The following is a 27,425-nucleotide window of genomic DNA, read 5'->3' as shown; positions in this document are numbered from 1 at the left end:
AAGCAGCCGTTATAAATGATTCTCAGACTACACTGATTAAAACCTCATTTGAATTATTCACAAACACACATGAGGGTCCATGATGTTTATTTATTCTTCTTCCACAGTCTTCAACATAATAAAATAGTAATGCATTTGTACAAAAGATAAACCAACGAATAACAATACCAACAAACATGTATATCCCAGAACAAATAGTTTTCTACATAAAACATAAATATCAAGTGTTCCTGGGAATAACATAAGAAGATAATGACAGCAATGCTGAAATTTATCAGCAAATTAGATGGTCAAGGGGTGGTCAAGGGGAGGTAACTTTTGAAACGAGTTGTAATTATCCCCCTTTAACGTTGGCAGGAATGAGTTTTCACACCACTTTCAGCAATATTCCAGCAATATCACGGCAGGGGACACCAGAAATGGGCTTTACACATTGTACAGATATGGGGAATCGAACCTGTGCTATCGGCAGAGTGAATGCTTTAACCACTGGGCTACCCGATCATCCTCATGTAATGAAGGAAGTGAAATAGAAGTGAGTCACTATTACTTGGAAACATAATGGAGTGTATGCTGTGTTGGTAAACAAGATGAATACATCATGAACATTTCCTCACTAATCCCAATAAGATCGTGACAGTCAAGTCAGAGCTCTATGTTCCTCATGGAGCTGATAGCGTGGGCAATGCGCTGCGGCATCTGTTCTGCAGCTTCAGCAAATGTGTCCACAGTTGCCTTCAACAGGATGTCAATGTTGCGAAGAATATCAGAGGACTGAAGACCCAGATCGTCCAGTACATTTGTCAAGTAGTCTGTAAATGAACATAAACATCAGGTACAACATAACAGTCCAAGCACTTCAAAGCAATTATGTTGTGTAGCTATTGTGAACAGACATCTGGAGTTCTACTTCTACATCACTTTCCAAATGTTCCAGTCAACATACACAGTAACAAAGCATCCTCAAGTATTGCATTGCTAATATTTAAGTGAGTGAGTGAGTTTAGTTCTATGCTGCACTCAGCCATATTCCAGTCATATGGCGGCGGTCTGTAAATAATAGCCTGGACCAGACAATCCAGTGATCAACAATCTGTGCAGTTGGGAACCGATGACATGTGTCAACCAAGTCAGCTAGCCTGACCACCCGATCCCTTTAGTCGCCTCTTACAACAAGCATAGTCGCCTTTTATGGCAAGCATGGTTTACAGAAGGCCTATTCTACCAGGATCTCAACAGGTCGCTAATATTGAAGCAGATGAAGGTATCAAGACTTAAATTCATGTGTATACCAGCAGGTGATGTCTCCAACAACAGAATTCAGAACTACATCAGATAATCAATGATTTGAGGAATGCGTCACATGCAGTGTTCTTCTGGTGAACAAGTCATCTGTTTTCAGAAACCCAATTGGTTTGGTACTTCAGCAGTGGTCTTTTTACGAGTAACCAGCCATTCTGAATGACTTAAGCTGTGAATTCAATGTTCACAGGCAGATTGTGTGCAATGTCATATTTCAGCAGATTAGATGATACCACATCTCTTGCTATAATACATCATCCATAAGGCTGTCCAAAATATTTGTCATTCTGAACACTGGTAAATGGTCAAAACTTTAAATGATGATGGGGCGTTTTCTAGAGTAACTGACCTATATCTGTGATGAGCTGTTTTGTGGCATGTGGAGTCAACTCATGAATCTTGAGAACTTCCTCTGTAAAGACGTGCATGGTTCCTTTGGCAACAGACTCCAGCCACAAGTCTGCTAGATGCTCCGGAGATTCTGAAATGAATATTATCATGTGTGTCATAAATGTCAGCCATAACCTTAAAGCAAAGACACTGCCATCCATAAATCTATGGATGGAGATAGAGACATTTGACAGAACAGCGAGTCTCATTCTTCATCTGTGTGAAGCAGTTTCCTGTGTTATCACCTACCTTGTTCATCTGTGTAGGGCAGCTTGCCATGTTTGAGGGCGATGGTGAGGGTCGAGCTGTCCTGCAAGGTGAAAGGGTCCAGATGCTGAGGCAAAGTCATCAGGTACTGCCCTATCTGGAACACAGAACATGGGACATCAACACGGTGTGGACTGACTGGGGCATGCTTAGAAACATCAACAATCGATCAGGTTCTGACGACAGAGTACAGAACATTTCAGCGACATCCACATTCCTCTCATTGACAGAGACAGCAATTTGAATCACAATCACAATAAGAGGTTACCAAATGAACCAGGTTCTCAAGCTTGTTGTTTGTCTTAATATGAATAAGATCATGTCATGTCCAGACAGGATTATTTATAGGCTCTGACTCTGTATACCTGAATATGGTGTTTATCAAAAGGCCAGGAAGCTTTAGGAAGTGGAAAAAAACACATATCTTCAGATTTTCCTAAGAAAACAAACAAGGAAGCTGAGTGTGAATACACTGAAAGGCTTGAACAGGACCAGTAAAGAGTTCAGTGGGATCTGCAAGACAAGCATCCTTTCACACTTTAAAACAAACAAAACCCAGATCTTCCCAGCTGGTGTTTTGCTGTAAGGAAACATAGTTGGGGACAATCAAGGTTTGACTAAATGAAGGCAGAACCAGTGTTGCCGCTGGCAGAGTGCTGACCTTAGTGATGTACTCCTGGGGTGAAAGACTGAAGGTTGGAAGGTCAGAGGTCATAGCCCCACCAGCAGATCGGGAAGTCCATATCTGGAACATCAAGATGATAATCTGATCCTTCAGATATTTCTTTTACAGAAACACACACGACAGGATACCACATAAGGAAACGCTAAGACTGTTGTAAGTCAGTATGGTCAGGACATTTTGTTCGCATACAACGATACAAGCTTACATTTATCCTTCTTAAATAAATCTGACAACAGAGAGACATTGAATAACCATTAAGCAAGCTACCATGATTATGTAATTGTATGTTGACTATAGTGAGGTGAGGTGAGGTGAGGTGAGGTGAGATGGGGTGAGGTGAGGTGAAACCAAAGAAAGTATTTTACCTCCATGTTGGACAGGTTGCTGAGATATCTCTTCAGCTGGGCAAACACGATGTCAAATCCAAACTTGTGAACCTCTTCACTCAGTTTGCTCATGTCAGACATTATTTCTGTCAACACTGATGGTGTGTCTCCTGTAGAGTAGAGTGTCAATCACTATTCACATCCAAACAGCCTACTGCTTGAAACTTGGAGGGAAAGAATGAATGAATTGAAATTAGCAAGTCTGTGGGCTTTTGTATTCATTTAAGAACGTACCTTAACCGATATCATCGTTCAACCATATTCCTCCAAATGGTTATCCCTAATACACATCCTTCATCCTACACCCTGTGCCACCCACCTTCCTACAGGTTGGTGACCCTAGAGAACAACATGACCCACCCATCTTCACCCAAACAATTAACCTTCAAGTTAATTCTGTGACACCCAACATGCTCCAGCCCTGTGACCCCTGTGCCACCTTTCATCCAGACCTCAACAGTACACCCAGACCCACCTTCCACAAAGCTGGTGACTCTAGAAAGCATCCTGACATACCAGTAAGCCCCAACCCACCCACCTTCTTCTAGACTGGTGACCAGCTGCTCCAGGGCAGACACCTCCTCCTCACTGGACAGGAACAGTGCAGCCTGGAACGTCAGGGTGTGTCTGCGCTGGCTCAGTCTGTGGAAACAAACAGTGAATGATAAGAACATGCTGTCAAAGAAGCCATAGAGTCATCCCATGATAGAGTGCTGAAGCAATATATAGCAGTATTGGTGCACATGTGTTTTCCGGGATGCAGTTCTGACACTGTAGTCTCCACTGGTCATTCTGGGAAGGTATCAGGTAGAAGAGATGAGCTTATTCTTCAAATCACAACTTGCATAGCATCACCCATACTTAATATGCCGTTGATGTGAACTGTTTACAGCTCTGTTTACAAGGGTTCTAAAGCAGATGTGAGAAGAAAGAGTTGCTACTGCACCTCTTGTCAGCATCCTTGCTTGGTGAGGATGTCCCAACAGTCTTGCCGACCGTGTGTAGGATACAGCTGATGATGTGCTGGTCCAGCTCCTCCACGTGCTGTATTAGATCACCTGGAACACATGGAAAGACTGACTGAGGTTAGTGGGGAGATGGGGGCAAGAGAGGGGACACAGGTGGTCAGTGTGTGGAGATGGGGTGGGAGGGGACACAAACTGGGGGTCAGTGTGGAGATGGAGAGAGAGGGGACACAAACTGGGGGTCAGTGTGAAGATAGGGTGAGAGGTGGACACAAATTGGGGTCAAGTGGGAGAGACATGGGGTGAGAGGTGGACACAAATTGGGGGTCAGTGTGATCATGGGGTGAGAGAGGGACACAAACTGGGGTCCCGTGGGAGAGACAGGGGGTGAGAGGTGGACACAAATTCAGTGTCAGTGGTGAGAGTTGTGAAAGGGGGATGCAAATTGGGGGTCAGTGGGGGACAATAGGGTGAGAGGGGGACACAAGATGGATAAAGCTGAAAGAGACTGGTCAATGAGTGGAGTGAGACTAACCTGTTGTCTGGATAATATGGAGTTAGACTGACTTGTTGTGGGGATACTATAGAGTGAGACTGACCAATCACTATGTGAGTGGAATTAGACTGACCTGTTGTCTAGATGATACAGAGTGAGACTGACCTGTTGTCTGGGATAATAGGCAGTGACACTGACCTGTTGTTGGATAATATGGAGTGAGACTGACCTATTGTTGGGATAATAGGGAGTGAGACTGACCTGTCGTTGGGATAATATGGAGTGAGACTGACCTATTGTTGGGATAATAGGGAGTGAGACTGACCTGTCGTTGGGATAATATGGAGTGAGACTGACCTGTTGTTGGGATAATATGGAGTGAGACTGACCTGTTGTTGGGATAATAGGGAGTGAAACTGACCTGTTGTTGGGATAATAGGGAGTGAGACTGACCTGTCGTTGGGATAATATGGAGTGAAACTGACCTGTTGTTGGGATAATAGGGAGTGAGACTGACCTGTCGTTGGGATAATATGGAGTGAGACTGACCTGTTGTCGGGATGATACAGAGTGAGACTGACCTGTCGTTGGGATAATATGGAGTGAGACTGACCTGTTGTCGGGATGATACAGAGTGAGACTGACCTGTTGTAGGAATAATATGGAGTGAGACTGACCTGTTGTCTGGATGATACGGAGTGAGTGCTGGAAGTGAGACCAGTCCTCCCAGTCTGGGTCGTCACTGGGGCTAGTGTGACACTTCTCACGTATATTGATGAGGACCCGACGGAATTCTCGGCAATAGCTTGTGAAATACGTCTGAAGAACAGAATCAGAACACTTTAGTTAAAACAGACCCTGTTCTTAATGGAGACAAGTTGCACTATGACATCTATATATTTTCATACTTTGAAAGGGTAATTATCATTAACAGATTTGTCCTAACATATGACATAATCAAAAACTTTTACAAAAGCATTAACTCTGCTATCAGTATGAATATTTCCAAGTTTTAAACTGCTGTACATTGCTGTAAACATCACATATGAAGTGATCCCTATTACAAACCTTCAAAATCAATGCTAACTGGCATACTCCATGTATAACATGACCTTGAATGAAGCCCATCACCAGCACATACACAATCCATTTGTCATAAAAAACTTGTTTGTGTATAAAATATGTATGTGCCACATTCATTCGTATCAAAGGTACGTCACAGTGGTCGTAAACAACAGCATCTTGACATATGACATCATCTTATGCTGAAAGAAATATCACTGAATATAACAAGAATGACCTTGACCTAGTATCTGTCAGATCACTATGACCTTGTTACAGGTCAACAACTCTCACCTTGTGAGCCTCCAGTAAGCTGACATAACCAAAACCATTTGTGAGTTTCTGACATCTGTCATTTGCCTGAAGCACAAGAAAACATATGTCATTCAGAAACTCAAAATTACATCTGCAAGTAAAGACTTCTCCATGGAAAACATAACCTGGCTACAATTAAAGTCCCACAAACCTTACAAATATCTTAAGGCATTCAGATATCTTTCATGCAGTCACACCACCAACAACCATAGCTCCAGATAAGATGCATATTTGCGTAAAATACCCTACTGACAGGTTGAAATATGCATTAAAAAAAATGCAAGTGTATGAAAAAATAACAAATATTTATGCTTATGCTCTGTCAAAATAACAATATGTATTTACCCAATACTTTAAAATCATGTTTCATACATCAAATTCAATCCAGATGGACTTAAAGCTTTTCCATCTCTAAATAATCATGATTAAAAAATTCTTGAATAATTCTAAAGGCATTTGGAAAGTGCAACAGAGAGAGAATACCAACTGTGGTTTGTTAAACCTTCACTGACTGACGCATCTATAAATAACAACCAATCAAATAGCGGCTTTCTGTAAACAACTGAAAATGGTGAATAACTGTCATAAATTCCACATGCTCAAAATAATATACAGTGTTCCCAGAAATTATTGAGAAAATCTTTGTTTTTTTTCTAATGATGCTAAGATTGGAAAAAGGGCTTTCACTATGCACTAAGCATACTAAATAAGGGAGACCACTCTTGAAGGCTTAGAAGGCAGCTCATTACGTCAAGAGTTATCTCCCTTGTCTGAGCAGACGGCTTCCTGTGTTGACATGGCAGAATTTACAGCAAGAGAGAAAATAAAGCTCATTCTAGATGATTTTGAAAGGGGTGAGGCTGATGCTAAATTGTTAGCTTGTAGACATGGTATTCCTCTGTCTACAGTATACAGAACTTTGAAGAATATTCAAACAGGAACCGGGATAGAGCACAAAGCAGGGGCAGGTCGGCCTAGGAAATTCAGTGTTGTGGATCGCCAAAGACTTGGGCAAATTGTGAGTAGGGGCAAATTGAAAAGTTTTGAGAACATCAGAAATGAAATGATTAGCAGAGGAAGTCCTCAGGTATGCAATGAAACAGTTAGGCAGGGATTACAGAGACTTAATTGGGTGAAAAAACGTGGAATTCCCTCGCCGTTGATGAAAGATGCACAAAAGGACAAATGTTTAAACTGGTGTCGGGCTCATGAAAATCAAGATTGGGATAATGTTTTCTTTTCGGATGAAAGTTCTGTTTGGCTTTTCTCTAATTGTGTGAAAATTTGGACCAAAGATACTGTCAAACCTATCTACCAGCGACCAAAACATAGCCCGAAGTTTCACATGTGGGGTGGCATATCGGCTCGCGGAGTGACGCCATTGTGTGTTTTCACGGGAAACTTGACAAAAGAAAGATACTTTGACATTCTAAATGGTCACCTTCTTCCGACAGCACAAACATTGTATGAGGATGATTGGATTTTCCAGCATGATAATGACCCAAAACACACTGCGCGCTACACAAAACAGTGGTTGTCGGGCGAAAATGTTCAAGTTTTAGACTGGCCCAGTTACAGCCCAGACCTAAACCCAATTGAGAATGTGTGGGGAGTCATGAAGGACAGAATAAACCAAAAGGGACTGAGAAATATTGAAGATATGAAGGCCGAGGTGGTCCAATATTGGGATACCCTGTCACACGATTACCTACAAACTTTGATGGGTAGTGTGCCTAGGCGTATTCAGGCATGCATTGCTGAGCGAGGAGGTCTAACAAAGTACTAAAACAAGACTGAGACTGTAAAAGGATGATGTTTTAACATGTTTATGTAAGTAAAACGCCAAAAGTTAAAAAACGTAATGAGTTACATGATGCAACATGATTCTCAATAATTTCTGGGAATACTATATCTAGTTTTTAACACCTTGCAAACAGAACAAAACCGCTTCACTAGAGGACTGCTAGTTGAATTAATAGGTAAGTACTGTACATCACAATCAGAATCATTTGCTGGTGTTGTATCATTAGCTGCAGTGTGTGAGGGAAACAACATGATGGGCAAAAGATTTTGAAAAAAACTAACCGATAAAGTGAAGACATGGCTGTTATATCATTAAATAGACATCTTTGTATCCTGTGTTACACCAAAACGGATGCAGACTAAGGTGCATAATATTTTTCACAGCATACATGGGTAATGAGCAAGTGATTGAGTGAGTCAACGGCCTTGTTCACAGTGGTAGTATTTCAGCCATATAGTGACATAAAATGATTATAAATCCATGATAAATGCGCAACGTCTACAAACCTGGGGATGAAGGACAGTAAAAGCAACTAGTATATCACAGTAATAAGAAATAAAACTAGCATATATGAGGGGAAGTCAATAAGTTCATAGAAGTGGGTGCTGATATATCCTTGGTGATGTTGTCATTGGTGTCATTATTGAGTTGATTCATCTGTGACTCTGTATACTGATACCCAACCTTCCTTGAGCATTTACTTGAGAGTTAGAGCCTTTAAAAGATGATTACCCTGCACAAATCATGGAAACCTCCAAAACTGAGTTTCGTGCAGTTATCAAGTTTCTCACTAAAGAGGGTGTGAATGCAACCGAAATCCACAAACGCATGATCAATGTGTATGGCGAGGAAGCCCCTCAATATTCCACTGTGGCAAAATGGTCAGCTGAGTTTAAGCGAGGTCGCAGCTCCTTGGAAGATGACCCACGGTCAGGAAGACCTTCTGAAGCCATTACAGAAGATACAATTGCCCGGATCCAACGCTTAATTATGTCCGATCGGAGAATAAAGGTGGACGAGATAGCTTCAGAGTGTGGCATTTCACATGGAAGTGTTTGCACAGTGATCCATGAACACCTGCACATGTCCAAGGTATCCGCAAGATGGGTCCCTCGTAACCTAAATGCACATGATCGTCACCAGAGAGTTGAATCCAGTCGTGAGCTGTTGGACATCTACAACGCTGATCCTGATAACTTTCATGCTCGTCTGGTTACTGGGGATGAAACCTGGATTCATCACTGGGATCCCGAAACCAAACAAGAATCCATGCAGTGGAAGCACAAGCATTCTCCTGCACCCAAGAAGTTTAAAACACAACCTTCTGCTGGCAAGATCATGGCAACCGTTTTCTGGGATTCAAAGGGTGTGATTCTCATAGACTATAAACCACCTAAAACTACGATCACAGGGGCTTACTATGCTGACTTGTTGAAAAGATTGAGAGCGGCCATCAAAGAGAAGAGGCGTGGGAAGTTGACAGCTGGAGTCATGCTTCTCCACGACAATGCACCAGTCCACAAGAGCCGTGTTGCACAAGCTTCTCTTCAACAATGTGGCTTCGAACAATTAAACCATCCCCCATACAGTCCAGATCTGGCCCCCAGCGACTACTATCTGTTTCGCAATTTGAAATCTCACTTGCGTGGAACAAGATTTGCCAATGATGATGACCTCAAGGCAACAACAGAGGCGTGGCTGAGGGACCAATCTGAAGACTTCTATTTCAAGGGCATAGACAGTCTCAAAGACAAATGGGCAAAATGCATCGAGGTTCAGGGAGACTATATTGAAAAATAAAACCAATATCACAACCATCGTGTTCTGTTTTATATCGAGTTCTATGAACATATTGACTTCCCCTCGTATCTCTAAAATAGGATTTCAAATTAGGACAACACAACATAAAAAATGCTGCAGATCGCCAACAACTAACGATCACCATTCTAAGGACCATGAGGACTTACAGTATTTTGGCTATCTACATGGACCCTAGCTGGATTTATACTGTCCCTTCAGTCATTTGCGATTGTACTGATATTTACCCACAATGAAACAACAAATATTCTATAACTAGAAAGACTAGAAAGGTGTGTAGAGCTAAACTGACACTGAAAGCTTTGGGACTACACATGGATAAAGCTGTATTAGCTATAATTTGGCACTGTTGGGTATATTTCGTCTTATTTTATCACTGAATTAAAAAATGTTGCATCTGTTATACTTATTTGAAATGAATACCCGGTTATTTATCTAAAAATATAGATACTCACTTGAAATTGGAAATACCCACTTAGTTTCAAAAGTATGGGTATCATATCTAAATGGTCAAAAGTTTATCTGGAACTCTGAACAACCAACAAAATATACAACAGGTGTTTTAGGTTTTCCTACATCATTTTGGTTGGTTGAACAGACAATATTTTAATAGAAAAGATACAAAAGAAAGTACACAAGTCTTTTATTACAATTATTTTTCAAAAAGCATTGTTAATATTTTCTAAAGTGTTTTGATTGTGACTTTGTACAGGTCATGTCATTAAAATGGACCACAGTGTTGACAGATATTGAGAATCAGTGCTTTTCGAAAAATTCCCAGAAATGATTACAATGTACATGAACATCCATCAATGTGGCTCACCTCTTTGGATGAGTGGAAGAGCTTGTTGACCGATTCCCCGAGAAGCTGGACAGTGTCCAATACCTCCTCATGGTCCTGTAATTAAGCAACAACAATCAGTTGGCATGGTCAGTTGGCATGGGGGACGGACATCACTCACAGCGGTGGTCTGTTGATATGAGGAGGGTCACAAGCAAGCAAACTACTTTAAAAGGTTTGATTAAACAGGGGAAATACTTGTGACTTGATGCTGACACTAACAATATAATACAGCACAGGCTTGCAGCAGGATGCACTGATTGTTAAGGTGTCATCTGAGAAGCTAGAATCCACATGTAGAAGAGGTACTCAAACCAGTGCACACAGAGGGATATGAGATGGGTTGACATACTGTCTGCTTATGAAAACAACTATTTGTACAAATTTAATTTTATATTAAACAAATAAATGTCATGTAAGACTCTTTTCCAGATTAATGCATCAATAATTACCAGTGTGCACTAGGGTGTGGAGTCATCCCACAGATGACATCCTTACCATGTCAACCTGCTGACATGGTAAACCTCTTTGGTCATGTAAACAAGGCACCCAACCACAGGTCTCTATCTTGCTGAATCAAGGTGGTTAGGTGACCATAAGTGTCCAGTTCCCATCCTTTCTTTCTGTGAACTATCATGGGATTTTATGATACAGTTGTAGTGCCAACAATGACTGAAATATGTCCCAAACAGCCACATGTTGAATCACAGTTGATTAAAAAAAAAAAAAGATGTAAGTTGCAAATCCTGCAACTGACCATGAACTGCATGGCACTCACCATGATACATGTATTTATGATATTGTCTCTGTGACATGAGTTACTGGACTATGCAAAGACTCATTTGAGAAGCCAAAGCAAATTCCTGGCTAGTTTGTCAAGACACTTTCAAGTCAGTAAACCACCCTGCCTCAGGAAGGAGGACGATCTGTAATGCAAATCCCATCATGGGACTACAAGTACTTTGGTTTTTAGATTTTGTTACAAACCAGCCTGATGTTGTTGAGATCATTGCTAAGTTGAACCTCCTCAAAGGTCTTGTACTTCACGAGATAAGGTCGGTAGGGGGCATATACTGTCTGTAGCAACCTCTCCAGGCTTGATACATGGGGGAGGGAGTCTGCAAGACAAGGGAGATAATCAGTACATCAGGAGATACAGACACTAGGAGGCGTACAGTGTCGGTAGCGGTCTCTCCAAGCATCATAAATGAGGGAGGGAGTCTACAAGACAAGGGAGATAATAAGTACATAAGTAGATACAGACATTGTCTGTAGCAATCTGTCCAGGCTTGATACATGGGGGAGGGAGTCTGCAAGACAAGGGAGATAATAAGTGCATCCACAGATACAGACGGTAGGGGACAATGAATGACAACTTGTTTCATTTGTTGGAGCATATGAATCTAAAACGAACATCATTATTGATCAGATCCCAAAATATAGTCACACTGAAAGCGACTGAAATGAGATTGATGTAAAGTTCTCATTTAGTACTAAATCACAAAATGTAAATAAAATACTGTTCTCCAGTCAACAAACTAAAGGGACCACTAATTTTACTTTGTCATAAAAGCATTATGCATTTCAATTAAAATAAAAAACAAGTGTCAAAGACAGTTTGTTTAATCTGGCATTTTGTTATAATCATGTGCCTTGAAGTTGAATAAAGTTGACTGTATATCCAAAGTCTGGCTCACCTGTCATATGCACTTCAACTGCACTCTCAATACTCTTGGCAAATCTCTCAGATATCTGCAACAGAAAAAGTGGACTGTTTGACTCTTTAGCTGCTGGTATCACTTAAACTGATGAGGAAGTACTTTGTTGTAGAAGTGATAGCATAATCAGAAACAGCCTGAATCATGTTAATGACACAATATTGGTTAAAATTCTTTTTCTAAGATAAAATCAAAGTAATTGTAATTGTGTCTGCACTGACAGTGCCAGACTTCCTCTTCAAAGTATGCTGTTTACCTTTTCTTATGCTGTTAACCTTTCCTTTCTTGCTTACCTGTGTAAATACCAATACAGTCTCTCACCTGTCTGCTGCTGGTTACATATGTAATGTTTTCCTGTCTAACACTGTTTACCTGTCCACAGATCAATGTTTCTTACCTGTCTGATGACTAGTAATATTGCTCACCTGTTGATCTCAAGTATTTTGCTAACTAGTGAAATGCTAGACTAATGCTTACCTGTTTAAGTTCAGTTAGAGTTGCAAGTGTCTCCCCTCTCTCAGACAGCAGGTTGGCGAAGCATGTGGAGAGACTAGGGTCTAGACTAGCCAGTGATTCTGTGATCAGGTCACATACAATCGGGACAGGGTCAGTGAACACCTGGCTACACCATTTTACCTGAGTAACACAAAACAACATGACTATGATAGTGTCTACATTCCTAAATGTGCATGAACTAATCATGTATGCAAAACAAACAATACCATGAGCAACTGTATATTTACACATGGGTAGGCGGGGTAGCCCAGTGGTTAAGGTATCCACAACTCACCCCAAAGGCCCAGGTTTGATCCCCACATTGGTACAAGCTAGGAAGTCCATTCCTGGTGTTCCCCAACATCACAATGCTGGTATACTGTGAAACTGAGCTAAAATTCACTCACTCACTAATTACTGACATTACCACCCCACTAGGTATCTAGTTTTCCATCTATTTTTCCTTGAGTGTTCAGTGTATTGACTTGTGGCCCTTGTGGTCCCTTGTGGCCAGTGTATTTTTTAATGAGAGGAGCTCCAATGCTGTTCGTATGACTTCAAGATGCCTGTATTCAACTAACAGTGATACATTTACAGAGCCACTGTAATATTTCAGATTGCAGGCCTGTAGTCCAATGTATACACAACATGAATTAGCTACTTGGGGCACAGACAATTTTTGTCTGCACACGTGGTACATATTCATCAATTCCTTATGATATCTGCCTAATATCTTCAAACAAAAACAAATTTTGACACATGAAAAAAAATTTGTTCTGTACTTATTTGTTTTTACAGGGATGAGAATGGAAATTTTCATTTACAGCTGAAAACTAGTCGGGGGTCTAGCCAGGTCCAGGGCGGAGCCTGGTCGGGGGCCCAGGGGGATTTTGGCATTTTACACACTAAATATGGCTTCTAAAATCAATATTAACACTGTATATATATTTAGACGTTTCAGAAAAATGACCCTGGGGATGTAAAAAAACGCGGACTTCCGCGGATCCGCGGAAATCCCTGTTTTTAATATTACTTCAGAGTAATAAAATGAGAGCAGAAAATGGCATGCCACAACTATTACCACATGTAGATAATAGGTTGCGTACATTACAGGTTAAGACAGTTTAGTATTTCATGCCATTTCAAATACATGTACACTGACACTATTCAATATCCTAAATCTCTAACGTGGTCAAAGAGTCACAAAATTTGTTGAACTTGTGAGGGAATCTTTCATTGTAACTACCATTAGTTCGACCATATAACTAGGTCATGTGAGAGATGTGAAGACACTCAAGATATTCATGGTGTTCCATCTCAAATGCTGTTGGAGTGGTGGGGTAGCCTAGTGGATAAAGCGTTTGTTAGTCATGCCGAAGGTCCGAGTTCGATTCCGCATGTGAGTACAATGTGTGAAGCCCATTTCTTATGTCCCTGAAGTGATGCTGCTGGAATATTGCTAAAAGCAGCATAAGACTAAACTCACTCACTCACTCACTCACTCACTCACTCAGGTGCTGTTTATACGATGCACCATTGGGACACCATTCAAGCTTCAGTTGTATAGTTACCGCGAATGACTATAAACTGAGAGTCTGCATAATTACCTGTGAGTGCCAGGTGGAGGTGAGATGGTCGTAGAAGTCTGTCATCCACACCACCACGGTGTCGTCCTGCTTTGTCTCCAGGATGTCCTTCCATGCTTGTAGAAGCTGTTGCTGTTGCCAAGATACAACAGTGATCAACGATGACATCAAGAGAATTTTTGGTTCTCTCATATTCAAGAAATTCAGACGATACACAATGAATGAAACTTACTTCCTGCTTTAACCCAAGGAAGTTTCTTGGATACATGTCTTACTTAATATCAATAAAAGTGAACTGGCAGGAAAAAACAGGTCTCCTTGCCACATGGCTGACTTCTATATTCAATTTAACACAAATTCATTCAATGTAATTTTTGAGTAAAACTGATATGTAATACTCATCCTGACGCATGCTTATATGCTTATCTCCTCACTTTACACAAAGATGTCGGAACACTTGAAATCCCTTGAAGTTTGCTTCTTTTGAAGCAGACGTACAATACACTCACCCACAGGTAGTCTCCCTGTTTCCAGCTACATCGGTCACATGACCAGCCCTGTTTGTCACTCTCTCTGTAATTCCATAAGCCTGATCAAAGAATTGCTGGGAATTCAGCGTGCCTGAGAGGGGTAGTAGGAGGACTTGACGTCATGAGTCAGGATAGTATAAAATATCAATTTTACTCAAAATATCATATTTTTCCTTATCCTGAGTCATGCTTATATGCTAATAGAATCGGAAATGGCGGTTGGTCAGGCCACGCTGGATTCTGTTGCCTGTCTGTTGCTCGCCAAAATTCATGCAGGAATGTTGTCCAGGTGGGCATCCCAGTCTGGTAACGACACATCTACGTAGAGATGACTGTTGCAGTTCAGCTCTGTGAAATAAATTTCTGTGTAATGTAATGAGCGTATTTGTAGTCTTCCCCTTCAGGTCAAATGCAGCGCTGAGGTGAGTAGACTGAGACGACACAGTCACTGTCATAGTGGTAACTGAGAGAGTAAAACTTGCGGTATCATGGCTTGAATCTTGTCATGACACTATCATGTTGTGAAGATTTTTCATCCCCTGAATGTAGAGCTTGCGCCAGAACGAATTCATCAGTACTCTTTGGGTAATGTGATACTGTTCTGTGTACGCCATGCAAGTTGCTGCAGGAATATTTCAATCAGCTGAATATACATGAAGAAAGTTAGTGAAGTTGTATGAAGAGGCACACGCTTCATATGTAATGAAGACATTGGTACCGAAATCACTTTGTCTTCAGATTGTCAACACAGTAAGTTGTGAGCAAGCTGTCCTGAATGTGAAGTCTGTTTATAGCTGGCTGGCTGTCACATCAAAAAACTGCCATTTGTTGCTGCAAGCCCCCAGCTAAACAACGTTAATCTGCTGATAAAAGAGCTCTTGCCTTGCAACTACAATCAAATGCCACTGTAAACTGCTGTCTGGGTGGTAAATGACATCATTCCAAAGATGGACAGGTTGTTTACATCTGTAGACACATTCCTGACATGAGAACACTACCTGCATTCTGCAAAAAGTGTTGTCCTCCGAAGACCAATCAGATTCCAAATGTGACATCATCGGTGTTGCAGCCAAATGATCATCATCATGAAATCTAAAGCAGTTGGTGATTCCGTCGCTAGCATTCGGACTTGTCTTGGAGATGCACAAGTGACCATGTGTATGAATGACTGACTAGAAGCGCGCGAAATCTTTCGCTGCTTAAAACTGACAAAGGTAGAATGTCCTCATGGTCATTGTGTTGGTGTTATATCATTGTTATCTTAGAGATGTTGTGAAGAAATTTCCATGCTTCCCCATGTTGGTACAGGTTGACTGTAGTAACCGGGTTGTATGAAGCATGAAACTAATCTTGTTGAATGCCTTGCTGCTGGTGCATGGTGACCTGATGTTAGTGTCTGAATGTCTGCTAGATGCTGCATGTTGAGCTGATTCCCTGAAGCTCTGTACCTCAGGTAGTAGGTGTCAAGATACGTCATACATGTCTCCTTCGTTGGGACAGACTTTGAAGAAGAGCTGATCCGTTCATTGAGTGAAGATCTAGCAGTTGAAGACTAGTCTAGAAGGACGAAGATGATTTCAACTTCTTTGCCTGAGATGACAGAGATTCTGATGACGACCTAGTCTCCATGCTATCCTGACGGCACCCCTGGTATATGTAAGGTGATTCACTATATACCTGAATATCAGCAGTAGTTAGCACACGGCTACCAGATGCACGTATTTGAACAGTAAACAAATACAAACAAAATTCTTATCAACTTCACAGTGAACAATGGAAGAGCAAATAACCGTGCAAGCAGGACATAATAATATGGAACAGCTGCTGACACTAGTGACAGCTGTAACCTTCACCAGGAGCACGATTTCATCAGTGAAAACATAATCTCACATGATGAAATACATGTTCAACAACACAAAAAATATATAAATTTATCAACAATTTCATATCGTAATGATAATTAATACAGACCAAAGATGTACAGCACTAAATATTGTGTAGGGGGCAGTTGTCCTGGGGGAAATTAGCCTGATACTGTTTTTTGTGGGAGGCTTCCTATGGGTAAGTGTATTGAAAGTCTGCTTTAAAAGACGGGAACTTCAAGGGATTTCAAGTGTTCCACTGTCTTTGCATAAAGGAATGAGATACACATACAAGCATGAGTCAGGATAAACAAAAGTCATAATTTTGACATATGCACTGAGACCATCTCAGGCAATGGTAAACTTGACCTACCTTGTGACACTTGTGGTAGTATTTGTACAGTTGTGGCAGACGGTCAATATTCTCAAACATTTTCGTGTACATCTGGGCAGATTCTGCAGCACCAAAGCATTATCTCGCAAACACTTCAAACGCTTGATCACAGACTAGACTGGGCTAAGGACTAGTTGTTGAAGCTGCCACCAGCTGAGGGTAGGTCATTACAAAACTAACTTAAAGACTGGCTGTTGAATGTTGCCACCAGCTGAGAGTAGGTCATTACAAGACTAACCTAAGTCTGCCACCAGCTGAGAGTTGGTCATTAGAAGACTAATCTAAAGAATGGCTGTTGAATGTTGCCACCAGCTGTGAGGACATTACAAGACTAACATACGTCTGCCACCAGCAGGGAACAGGCCATTACAAGACTAACCTAAGTCTTCTACCTGCTGAGAGTGGGTTATTACAAGACTAACCTAAGTCTGCCACCAGCAGAAAGTTGGTCATTACAAGACGAACCTAAAGACTGGCTGTTGAATGCTGCCACTAGCTGAGGACTCAATAGGGCTTCCAGACGGTTCTTGAGTTTCTCAAGGTGTTGACATCGTGAGGCATAATCAGGGGTGTCCACCAACATTTGCTGTAAACAGAAGAATAAGTGAGGCAGACGAGTATATGTAAAGGTATATGTACAAATAAGTATAAACAAGGATAAACAAGGAAAGACGTGTGGCTACAGATAATTTTTCACCTTTGTCAACTGCCTTTTGGGGCAATTCATTGTTCCTTTACCTACATTTGATGTACGTCTGCCTCAAGCCTATTCCACATCTCCAGAAAACCATTAGGGAGCTACCAGACTATGAAAGTATACACAGGTTACACAGGTGCACAGTTTACATAGACAAATCCCTATAACCCTGTACGTAATGATAAGAACAATTTTTCAACAGACTCAAACACAAAATATCAGGCAGCAACATATGAATGTGAGAAACCAATAGCACATGTGCAGATCTGTTACAAATCTTACTGACTGCTAACACGACCCTGTAGATGTGTATGTGACACTGTGCTGGATGAGAGTGAGTGAGTGAGTGAGTGAGTGAGTGAGTGATTTTAGTTTTATGCTGCACTCAGCAATATTCCAGCCATATGGCGGCAGTCTGTAAATAATCGAGTCTGTACCAGACAATCCAGTGACCAACGACCTGAGCATCTATCTGTGCAATTGGGAACTGATGACATGCGTCAACCAAGTCAGCGAGCCCGACCACACGATCCCGATAGTCGCCTCTTACGACAAGCATAGATGCCTTTTATGGCAAGCATGGGTTGCTGATGGCCTATTCTACCTCGAGACCTTCACAGGTCTGGGTGATAACGACAAAACATTCTCTTTCCAAGGTAAATATGGACATATGGAGCAGAAGACTATTGGCACCATGGAGTTGCCAAGCCAAGTCACAAGACCTCATTCCTACCATACCCATGAGGAATGAGCTGTTGATAGCCCTCTCATGATGACTTCTTAATCCAGCAATCCTGGAGGTACTTGACAATGCTCTTACTAAAAAGTGGAACAATACCTATTTGGCATCTGTCCAGACAATAATTGGAAGCTGCAATCATATCACTTGACTAATTGCACCTGGCCATGGCTGGAAGATAGTCGCCTGAAGACATACTTACCAAGCTTTGCTGCATGCCACTCAGTTTGGCAGTGATCTGCAAGAATAAGGCAAATGGTTTGATTTGACATATCAGATTGGTTCAATCTGGCATTTAGTTTATCCAATATAACCACTTCTGTACATCAATGATTTTATATTGTTTTCTCCCACTGAACTAAAGGAAAAGCCCAAGAATTTTTTATCTTTGATACCACCCAGTTTACCAATACAAATACTGTCCACTACTGCTACAGAAGATGAACTGACCGTCTGTATGTCCTGGGACTGGAAGACATCCTCCACATCAGTGCTCAGTGTTGTCCAGTTGTCTGCCTCCTACAACAAAGCAGTAGTGGAATGTAATACTACAGAAATGAGAATGATACCGAACATGTGGCAACAAACCGCACAATACAATATAAGACTTCCACAGAGATTGCTGAACAGATGACACAGTAGTGCATACCTTGAGAGCATCGGCTGTTGTCTTCATTCGGGATTTTATGGAGTCCAGTTTCAGCAAGGTCTGCATGGAATGGGCCGTGTTCTGTTCCACCTGCAACAAATCAATCACATAGTTCCACTCAACACATCTCGACACTTTTTTTCTTATTATCTGATTCTATTCATTACCTGGTTTGAACCACATAAATATAATGGTCTTTAATTTCTCCCACAGGGGACAGATTATATCAAGTTCTTTGATGTTGTGTATTGACTGTCCTACACTGGACACCCACCTTCTTGATGTCCTGTTTGACTGTCCAAGACTAGACACCCACCTTCTGGATGTCCTGTTTGGCTGTCCAACACTAGACACCCACCTTCTTGATGTCCTGTTTGACTGTCCAAGACTAGACACCCACCTTCTGGATGTCCTGTTTGACTGTCCAACACTGGACACCCACCTTCTGGATGACCTGTTTGACTGTCCAACACTAGACACCTACCTTCTGGATGTCCCGTTTGACTGTCTAACACTGGATACCAACCTTCTGGAAGGACTGTTTGACTGTCCAACACTGGACAACCACCACCTGGATGTCCTATTCGACTGTCCTACACTGGACACCAACTTTCAGGATGTCCTGTTTCACTGTCCAACACTAGACACCTACCTTCTGGATGTCCTGTTTGACTGTCCAACATTGGACACCCACCTTCTTTATGTCCTGTTTGACTGTCTAACACTGGATACCAACCTTCTGGATGTCCTGTTTGACTGTCCAACACTGGACAACCACCACCTGGATGTCCTATTCGACTGTCCTACACTGGACACCAACTTTCAGGATGTCCTGTTTGACTGTCCAACACTGGACACCCACCTTCTGGATGACCTGTTTGACTGTCCAACACTGGACACCCACCTTCTGGATGACCTGTTTGACTGTCCAACACTGGACACCCACCTTCTGGATGACCTGTTTGACTGTCCAACACTGGACACCCACCTTCTTGATGACCTGTTTGACTGTCCAACACTGGACACCCACCTTCTGGATGTCCTGTTTGACTGTCCAACACTGGACACCCACCTTCTGGATGACCTGTTTGACTGTCCAACACTGGACACCCACCTTCTGGATGACCTGTTTGACTGTCCAACACTGGACACCCACCTTCTGGATGAAATGTTTGACTGTCCAACACTGGACACCACACCCACCTTCTGGATGACCTGTTTGACTGTCCAACACTGGACACCCACCTTCTGGATGACCTGTTGGACTGTCCAACACTGGACACCTACCTTCTGGATGTCCTGTTTGACTGTCCAACACTGGACACCCACCTTCTGGATGTCCTGTTCGACTGTCCAACACTGGACACCTACCTTCTGGATGTCCTGTTTGACTGTCCAACACTGGACACCCACCTTCTGGATGACCTGTTTGACTGTCCAACACTGGACACCCACCTTCTGGATGACCTGTTTGACTGTCCAACACTGGATACCAACCTTCTGGATGTCCTGTTTGACTGTCCAACACTGGACACCCACCTTCTGGATGACCTGTTTGACTGTCCAACACTGGACACCCACCTTCTGGATGACCTGTTTGACTGTCCAACACTGGACACCTACCTTCTGGATGACCTGTTTGACTGTCCAACACTGGACACCCACCTTCTGGATGACCTGTTTGACTGTCCAACACTGGACACCCACCTTCTGGATGACCTGTTTGACTGTCCAACATTGGACACCCACCTTCTGGATGACCTGTTTGACTGTCCAACACTGGACACCTACCTTCTGGATGACCTGTTTGACTGTCCAACACTGGACACCCACCTTCTGGATGACCTGTTTGACTGTCCAACACTAGACACCCACCTTCTGGATGTCCTGTTTGACTGTCCAACACTGGACACCCACCTTCTGGATGACCTGTTTGACTGTCCAACACTAGACACCTACCTTCTGGATGCCCTGTTTGACTGTCCAACACTGGACACCCACCTTCTGGATGACCTGTTTGACTGTCCAACACTGGACACCCACCTTCTGGATGACCTGTTTGACTGTCCAACACTAGACACCTACCTTCTGGATGTCCTGTTTGACTGTCCAACACTGGATACCAACCTTCTGGATGTCCTGTTTGACTGTCCTACACTGGACATCTACTTTCTGGATGTCCTGTTTGACTGTCCTACACTGGACACCCACATTCTGGATGTCCTGCTTGACTGTCCTACATTGGACACCCACCTTCTGGATGTCCTGTTTGACTGTCCTCATCTGGTCCTGCAGCAAGGAAGCCTCTTGTCTCACAGCATCCACTTCACGCATAACTCTGAATTTGGTATAAACCCAATTATTTTGAAAATTTTTTGTGAAAATTAAAAACTGCATATAGAAGGGAAACAATATAGGATCATGAACCTCTTACAACTTTAAGCTTAATATTACCTAAAAACATCCTTTATCAATGAAAACAATGGGTTAGCTAAGTCATTTTAGGTCATCTTGGTGATGTCTTGGTGATGAGCAAATTTGTATCACAAAGAACCTTGCCAAAATGTTCCTTACTGAGTTCACATTTCTAGAGAGGGTGCTGCACTGAGCAACATCCCAACTATTACTACATCTACACCAGCCAGTACATACTGGAAGTTCAGACAGGAGAACCAATGACTGAAAGCATGATAAATGATCTACAATATGGAGCTAAGATGACAATCAATCGGCCGTGCCACACAGAGTCTAGTCAGGTCTTATGATAAGCTTGGGACAATGTGGTCCCATTCTGACCCAGACTCCCTCATGTATGTTGTCTTCATGCATGTAAGTATTGGTTCATGTCAGCACCTTGGAAGATTCTGCAGTGCCTGTTGCCCCGCCTCTTCTAGAGTGTTGTTCACCTCCTGCAATATCATGTACACTTTCAGTCAGAAGAACCACTAAAGAGACAAATGGTTTGGGGATCGGGGCTGAAGATAAGAGTCAATCATGAAACCAGCAATAATTTTTCCCACAATTGTTCAAGTGATGGATCAGACAGGAAATGCTACTCTGGCCATATCAAAGGCTGTAAGTGTGTATGTTGCATGTCCGGCTTGAACCAACCTGTGGTAAATAACATGAGCAGGGACAGACATGGGCACCAGTCTGGTAATCCAGGACTAGTGGACATCCGGGTCAGTAGTTTTGGACTAAATTCAAGCCATTTCACATCAACCACTCATCTGAAATGAGCCGTGGACAAGCTGTAACTGACCAATATTGTCTTGCCAAGCGCTATCAGCCAGGTCACACATGGTGAGATCATAATATGAGCATATTTCATAGTGTATATATTGGGACAGTGAGCCAGAGAGTAGGACTGATTTTACATCAGTTTAGCAATGTTACAAGAATATCAAAATGGGAAAAACCGGAAATGGGCTTCAGACATTGTACCTGTATGAGCAATCAAACCTTGATCTTTTTCACTGCGTTGGATAAATACTTTAAATTTACTTTTTTTGATTACTAGGCTACCCCATATTGGCTGTGCAAGCATTACAGGGTAGAGGGGAAAAGTGGAAGACTTACTTGTATAAACATCTGCAGCTTCATCACCAGGGTTGTGGCATATTGCTGTAGGGAAACAGGGAATGGTTAGCACTGTCACACATTACATATTTCCTTATCATACGTCGCTTTCTGATTGGCTAAGCGCTATTCTATGATTATCAAGCAAGAAATTACTGATGTCTTGCGGTTGAAAATCGATGGAAGGGAGATAACTCTAAATCTGTTTACCTTGTGCTGTCCTCAACAGAAGTTCTTCAAACAGTTCAAAATTAAAGTTCAGGTGTTCGGTAAGATAAATATGTTGTTCACTAGTCCCTCGGGGTCCATGGGCTCATGTACCCTCAAGGTTTGTTTATGTTTATGAACATAAACAAACCTCGAGGATACATGAGCCCATGGCCCCCTCGGGACCAGTGAACAACAAATAATATCTGAACATCCATATATGTTAAGGACATCATTTCCTTTAATATTACTACTGATTAAGGCATGTATCAGACTGCCATAAAAGGCGACTATGCTTGTCATAAGAGGCAGCTAACAGGATCAAGTGGTCAGGCTCGCTGACTTGGTTGACATGTCATCAGTTCCCAATTGCACATATCGATACTCATGCTGTTGATCACTGGATTGTCTGGTCCAGACTCGAATATTTACAAACCGACACCATACAGCTGCAATAGTGATGATTGCGGCGTAAACCTAAACTCACTCACTCATGTATCCAGCATTACTTAAGTGGAATTGTTTAGATGTATGATTAATCCGGGCTATCAAGATAATAAAATTGACAATATATCATGTAATCACACGCATAAAATCACAAAATTAGAACATGCATGACTGGTATGTTTGCCTGCAAATATCCTTTCCAAATTCTCCTTCAACACATATACATCAATATACTGGCACTAGCTGTGTAAATAATCTATTACTCTTAGTTTTAAAGTCATTCAGTAGGTGTCTCCACACTTTCTACTTGAATTAACTATTGATGAATGATTTCTGTATCAACAGGATTGGTCACTTACAAACATCAAGAGGGGCCTGTATTGATCGGGGCTTATGCCACTTTTGTAGTCATAGTCCAGTGAAATACCATGCCGCAGTTCAGCATGAATTCCTCACTCAAATACAGAATACTAGTGGTGGTGTACGGTCTTATGCATAGAGAGCAGATCACAAATCTGGTAATAAGCTAAGTTGGTCATGGAGTGTCTATGGATGAGGGCCTGTGTTTGCCATCTGGACTCTAGTTTCTTGGACTCCTGTCCTGCCCCATAACAAAGCATCAATGTGATCACACCTTAGGCAAGAGAGTTTGTTCAAAATTGCCTCTGTCCACCCATCAGAAAATGGGTACCCAGTGGGATGTCATGTGACTATTAACACAGTGCCTCACAGGCAGCTTGGGTTGTCCGGGGCAACAATATCCATAATGTCAGCACTATGACTATGAGCACTCTGTGTCTAGCAACTATTACTGACTCTGAGCCCTTGCTTTATCCTGTCATTCCAAGTGCCAGACATTGTAGAAGTACCTTGTTTTTACATTTTCTGGTATGATGTCGAAGACGATCAAAATACAGATATTCCACACTCAATGTATGTTCTATCAGCTAGTCCACAGAGGCAGCCAAATTTCTCACTGAGCAAACAGATGTATGTTTGAATATTTGATTCCAAGTGTGAGAGAAATGTTGTATGAACGTAAGTTACTGTGGTGATCTAATTTTCATAATATGTTACTGACATAATGATAGGTTGTACAGCATTGTATTGACTATTTGCTCAATAATCATTCAAAAACCCATAATCATTGCTCCAAACACAAACCAGTTAAATTTTCAAGGTTACTCACATCTTTGGGTGTGCCAGGATCTCTATGAGTCTGAAAGGCTTGGTTGACCCATTCTTTGGCATCAAAATTATCATCCATGAACTTTGAGTAATCCTAAAACAAACACCAAATATCACTGTTTGTAGCAGTACACATATGTCATTACAAAAGGTTGAACACAGACTTGATTATGTACAGATTGCTGACATAGAGCTGAAATATTGCTGAATGCAGTGTTTGATAACATACAGAAAGATGCACATAAACAGGATGTGAGCTGGTTTATGAATGTTGTGTTATGCAACAAGTAACATCAAATTCAGCAACATAATAGAGAGCTTACTGTCTCCGCAACTGGCTGTTTCTCTCGCTAATTTAGAGTTCTTACGCAGATTTGAGCAAAAAAAAGGTACATGCATGGTAAGACTTTTGCCTGTATCACCCTTAAATTTCATTCTTGTCAAATAATTTCACCTGAATGTATCATCTGATAACAAGGAGTTTTTAACATGTTTCTTTGATTATCTTCACATACTGAAATGCATATGCAGCTTATAAAAACAACACTCTCAGAACAGTTAAAAAACCCAGCTGTTTCAAACTGTCAAAACTGAGTACAAACTTAACTGTACAAACTTAAAGGGGCACTGATGCGGAGCAATTTCCATGGACTGGTGTAAACTTTTGTTATTGTTTTTCTCCCGTGAGTACCCGGATGATATCCCAAAATTCGTGACTGGTTCGTGACCTCTGCTGCGCAGTCCGTAAGCGCAATTGATAGTTTAATTATAGACAGATCAACTTAGGTGAAGTCATTTTTAGTTCATTACAAATGTATTATGAAAACAAATGCAACACTTTGAAGGTTAATCATCTGCCAGTGGTAGAAATGGTAAAAAACTATTAGGACGGAAAAATAACGAAGCCAATGTACGTCTCTATATTTTGTCTCATAACCCTAATTAGTTTATGAATATTAATAAAAGAACACACGATCTGCTTATACTCATAGTAAATTTCTAACATAACAGCAACATTTATATTGCCAATGTGGATCCTATTTCACACACATACTCGATCTAGTGTGTGTTTTCTGTCATACATATTCTGCTGAATGCTACAACAAATAAATTAAAGCAAAATGCAAATAATGAATGTAAAACAGCAACAGTGTCTACCTTGTTCAGGAATGTATCCATCAATATCCACGTAAAAGAAATCGTATTCCATTCATCTGCAGCTGGTAAATAATCCTGCTCTGTGTCGCGTGTCTGTCTCATTTGCGAAAAAGTAACACATCGTTTCGTGTCTTTGGTTGGTGAAAACCAGATAAACCTCTCATTGGTCTCCCAAGACAGCACACCTGGCAACTAATTGTATGATGTCCACTATTCTAAGTAATTTAGTTAACCAATAATGAGCAATCAATCAATCAACGCAAGGGTGGTTAATTCTTTGAAGGGAGGATGTTGTTTTTGCACTCACACTTTACGACAGGGTGTAGTCATCTACACACACTGCCTTTTGACAAATCTGCTAGAAGATAAAAGTAATTAATCAATCAGTGTGTTATCGGTTAATCGTTTGATCGATGTTTATTTTTGTAACCCAGCTGATAAACCCTCTTGCATCAGTTACATGCACATATTACATAACATACAATACGTTTGCCATTACAGACCTTAATTTATAATGTTGTGTATTTACTCCAGACAGGAGAAATGCCAAATGGGAACCTTTGTTGAGTAACCTAGTGGCGTACCACTAATTAAACCTGTTATAAATCCATCCAGAGAATAATGACAAATAACACGTGTAGGTTTACACCATCAAACGCGAGTTACAGCAAGGAAGATGTAATCTGTTTGTCGCATGCAGCCTGAAAACACTTATGGGCCGAAACTGTTTTGAGGATACCAACGCAATTTCGTTACATAAGGAATACACACAGGCATTTGCTGTGTACTTGGGTAAATAGGTGAAATATGGGGTTTTTAACGTAAGAAAATTTTCAGATTTCTCTACCAAAGGCAAAGTCATCGTTTTTTGTTTACGAATTCAAATAAATCAACTGTGTGTTTTTATTATCATAAATAATATACCATTGTAGCCACCACAGCTACCAAAATTTACGTATGATATTTGCTATCACAGCTCAACCAACACTCAAAACTACCTGAATATAAAGCTTTGCAATCTTCTGAACTGTACTGAAACAAATGGCTTGCTACGTGCCTGTAGACATCATATTTTCATGTAACATGATTAAATATCGACGTTAAAAACACAGTAATAGGATCAAATTGGATCCGTAACTATACCATCCAAGCATACGAAAAGAATTACACTGCTGGGATATTTGGTTACGATCAGACAAGGAATACCATGGATATTTTTAAACAAATGGCATATGATGGGCATCCGGCTTCCTGACTGTTTAGGTGAAGAAATTCTGCTAATATGGACAGGAGCCCAGTTCCTTTGTCTGTCATGGTCGAAGGAGCGGGCGCTGACCAATTTGCGGTTTGGTTTCGGAATTAGACCGTTGGCGAGAAACATTATTCGCTCCGCATCAGTGCCCCTTTAACTGTATTTTTCGAGAAATCGGGGCCAGATTTCACTTGAATCCCTATCAGATCGTGCTTCCCTTTACCAGTTACAATTCTAAGAGTTAAACATTTAATCACTTTGCGTCGCGACAGGTAAACTGTAACTGTGTTGTTAGAAATGATTTCACACCGAGTATTTGACAAATACAGAGACAGATAATGAGACAGGTCACAATAGTAGACTCGCATCTGTGTAGTGGAGAGATTGCAGTGAGGAAGGCTAAGCGCCAGTAGTTGAGGTGTCAGTGATAACTTCTGTTAGCGATCAGCTCTGTAATACAATACCATATCAGTGTTGCTGATTCGACTGACGATCCGCGAAGATGCAATCAGTTTGACCAATGTTCAGCAGGTGCACACGTCGACAGTGTTTACATCAGCCATTATGCCGTCCAAGGGAGGTAATTCACTTCC

At 41.5% G+C, this 27,425-nt stretch overlaps 1 protein-coding gene across 1 annotated transcript; it reads right to left on the bottom strand.

The window, feature by feature from the left end:
* Positions 1 to 70: 70 nt before the first annotated feature.
* Positions 71 to 27,425, bottom strand: LOC137258807 (conserved oligomeric Golgi complex subunit 7-like). Its single transcript, XM_067796498.1, has 24 exons — positions 27,297 to 27,425; positions 24,424 to 24,516; positions 22,581 to 22,625; positions 21,855 to 21,910; positions 21,255 to 21,339; positions 19,002 to 19,091; positions 18,803 to 18,871; positions 18,555 to 18,590; positions 17,382 to 17,502; positions 16,896 to 16,978; positions 14,152 to 14,262; positions 12,527 to 12,685; positions 12,029 to 12,083; positions 11,319 to 11,449; positions 10,314 to 10,388; positions 5,848 to 5,913; positions 5,169 to 5,310; positions 3,977 to 4,088; positions 3,569 to 3,672; positions 3,010 to 3,140; positions 2,621 to 2,704; positions 1,942 to 2,056; positions 1,652 to 1,783; positions 71 to 812 (listed from the first exon to the last, which is right to left on the bottom strand). The coding sequence occupies exons 1-24, from the start codon at positions 27,297 to 27,299 to the stop codon at positions 646 to 648; spliced, it is 2,265 nt and encodes a 754-aa protein (XP_067652599.1). The 5' UTR covers positions 27,300 to 27,425; the 3' UTR covers positions 71 to 645.

The sequence above is a fragment of the Haliotis asinina genome, chromosome 12 (genome assembly GCF_037392515.1).
Source record: "Haliotis asinina isolate JCU_RB_2024 chromosome 12, JCU_Hal_asi_v2, whole genome shotgun sequence".
NCBI classification, from domain to species: Eukaryota; Metazoa; Mollusca; class Gastropoda; order Lepetellida; family Haliotidae; genus Haliotis; species Haliotis asinina.
This window is presented reverse-complemented; position numbering and strand designations above follow the sequence as displayed.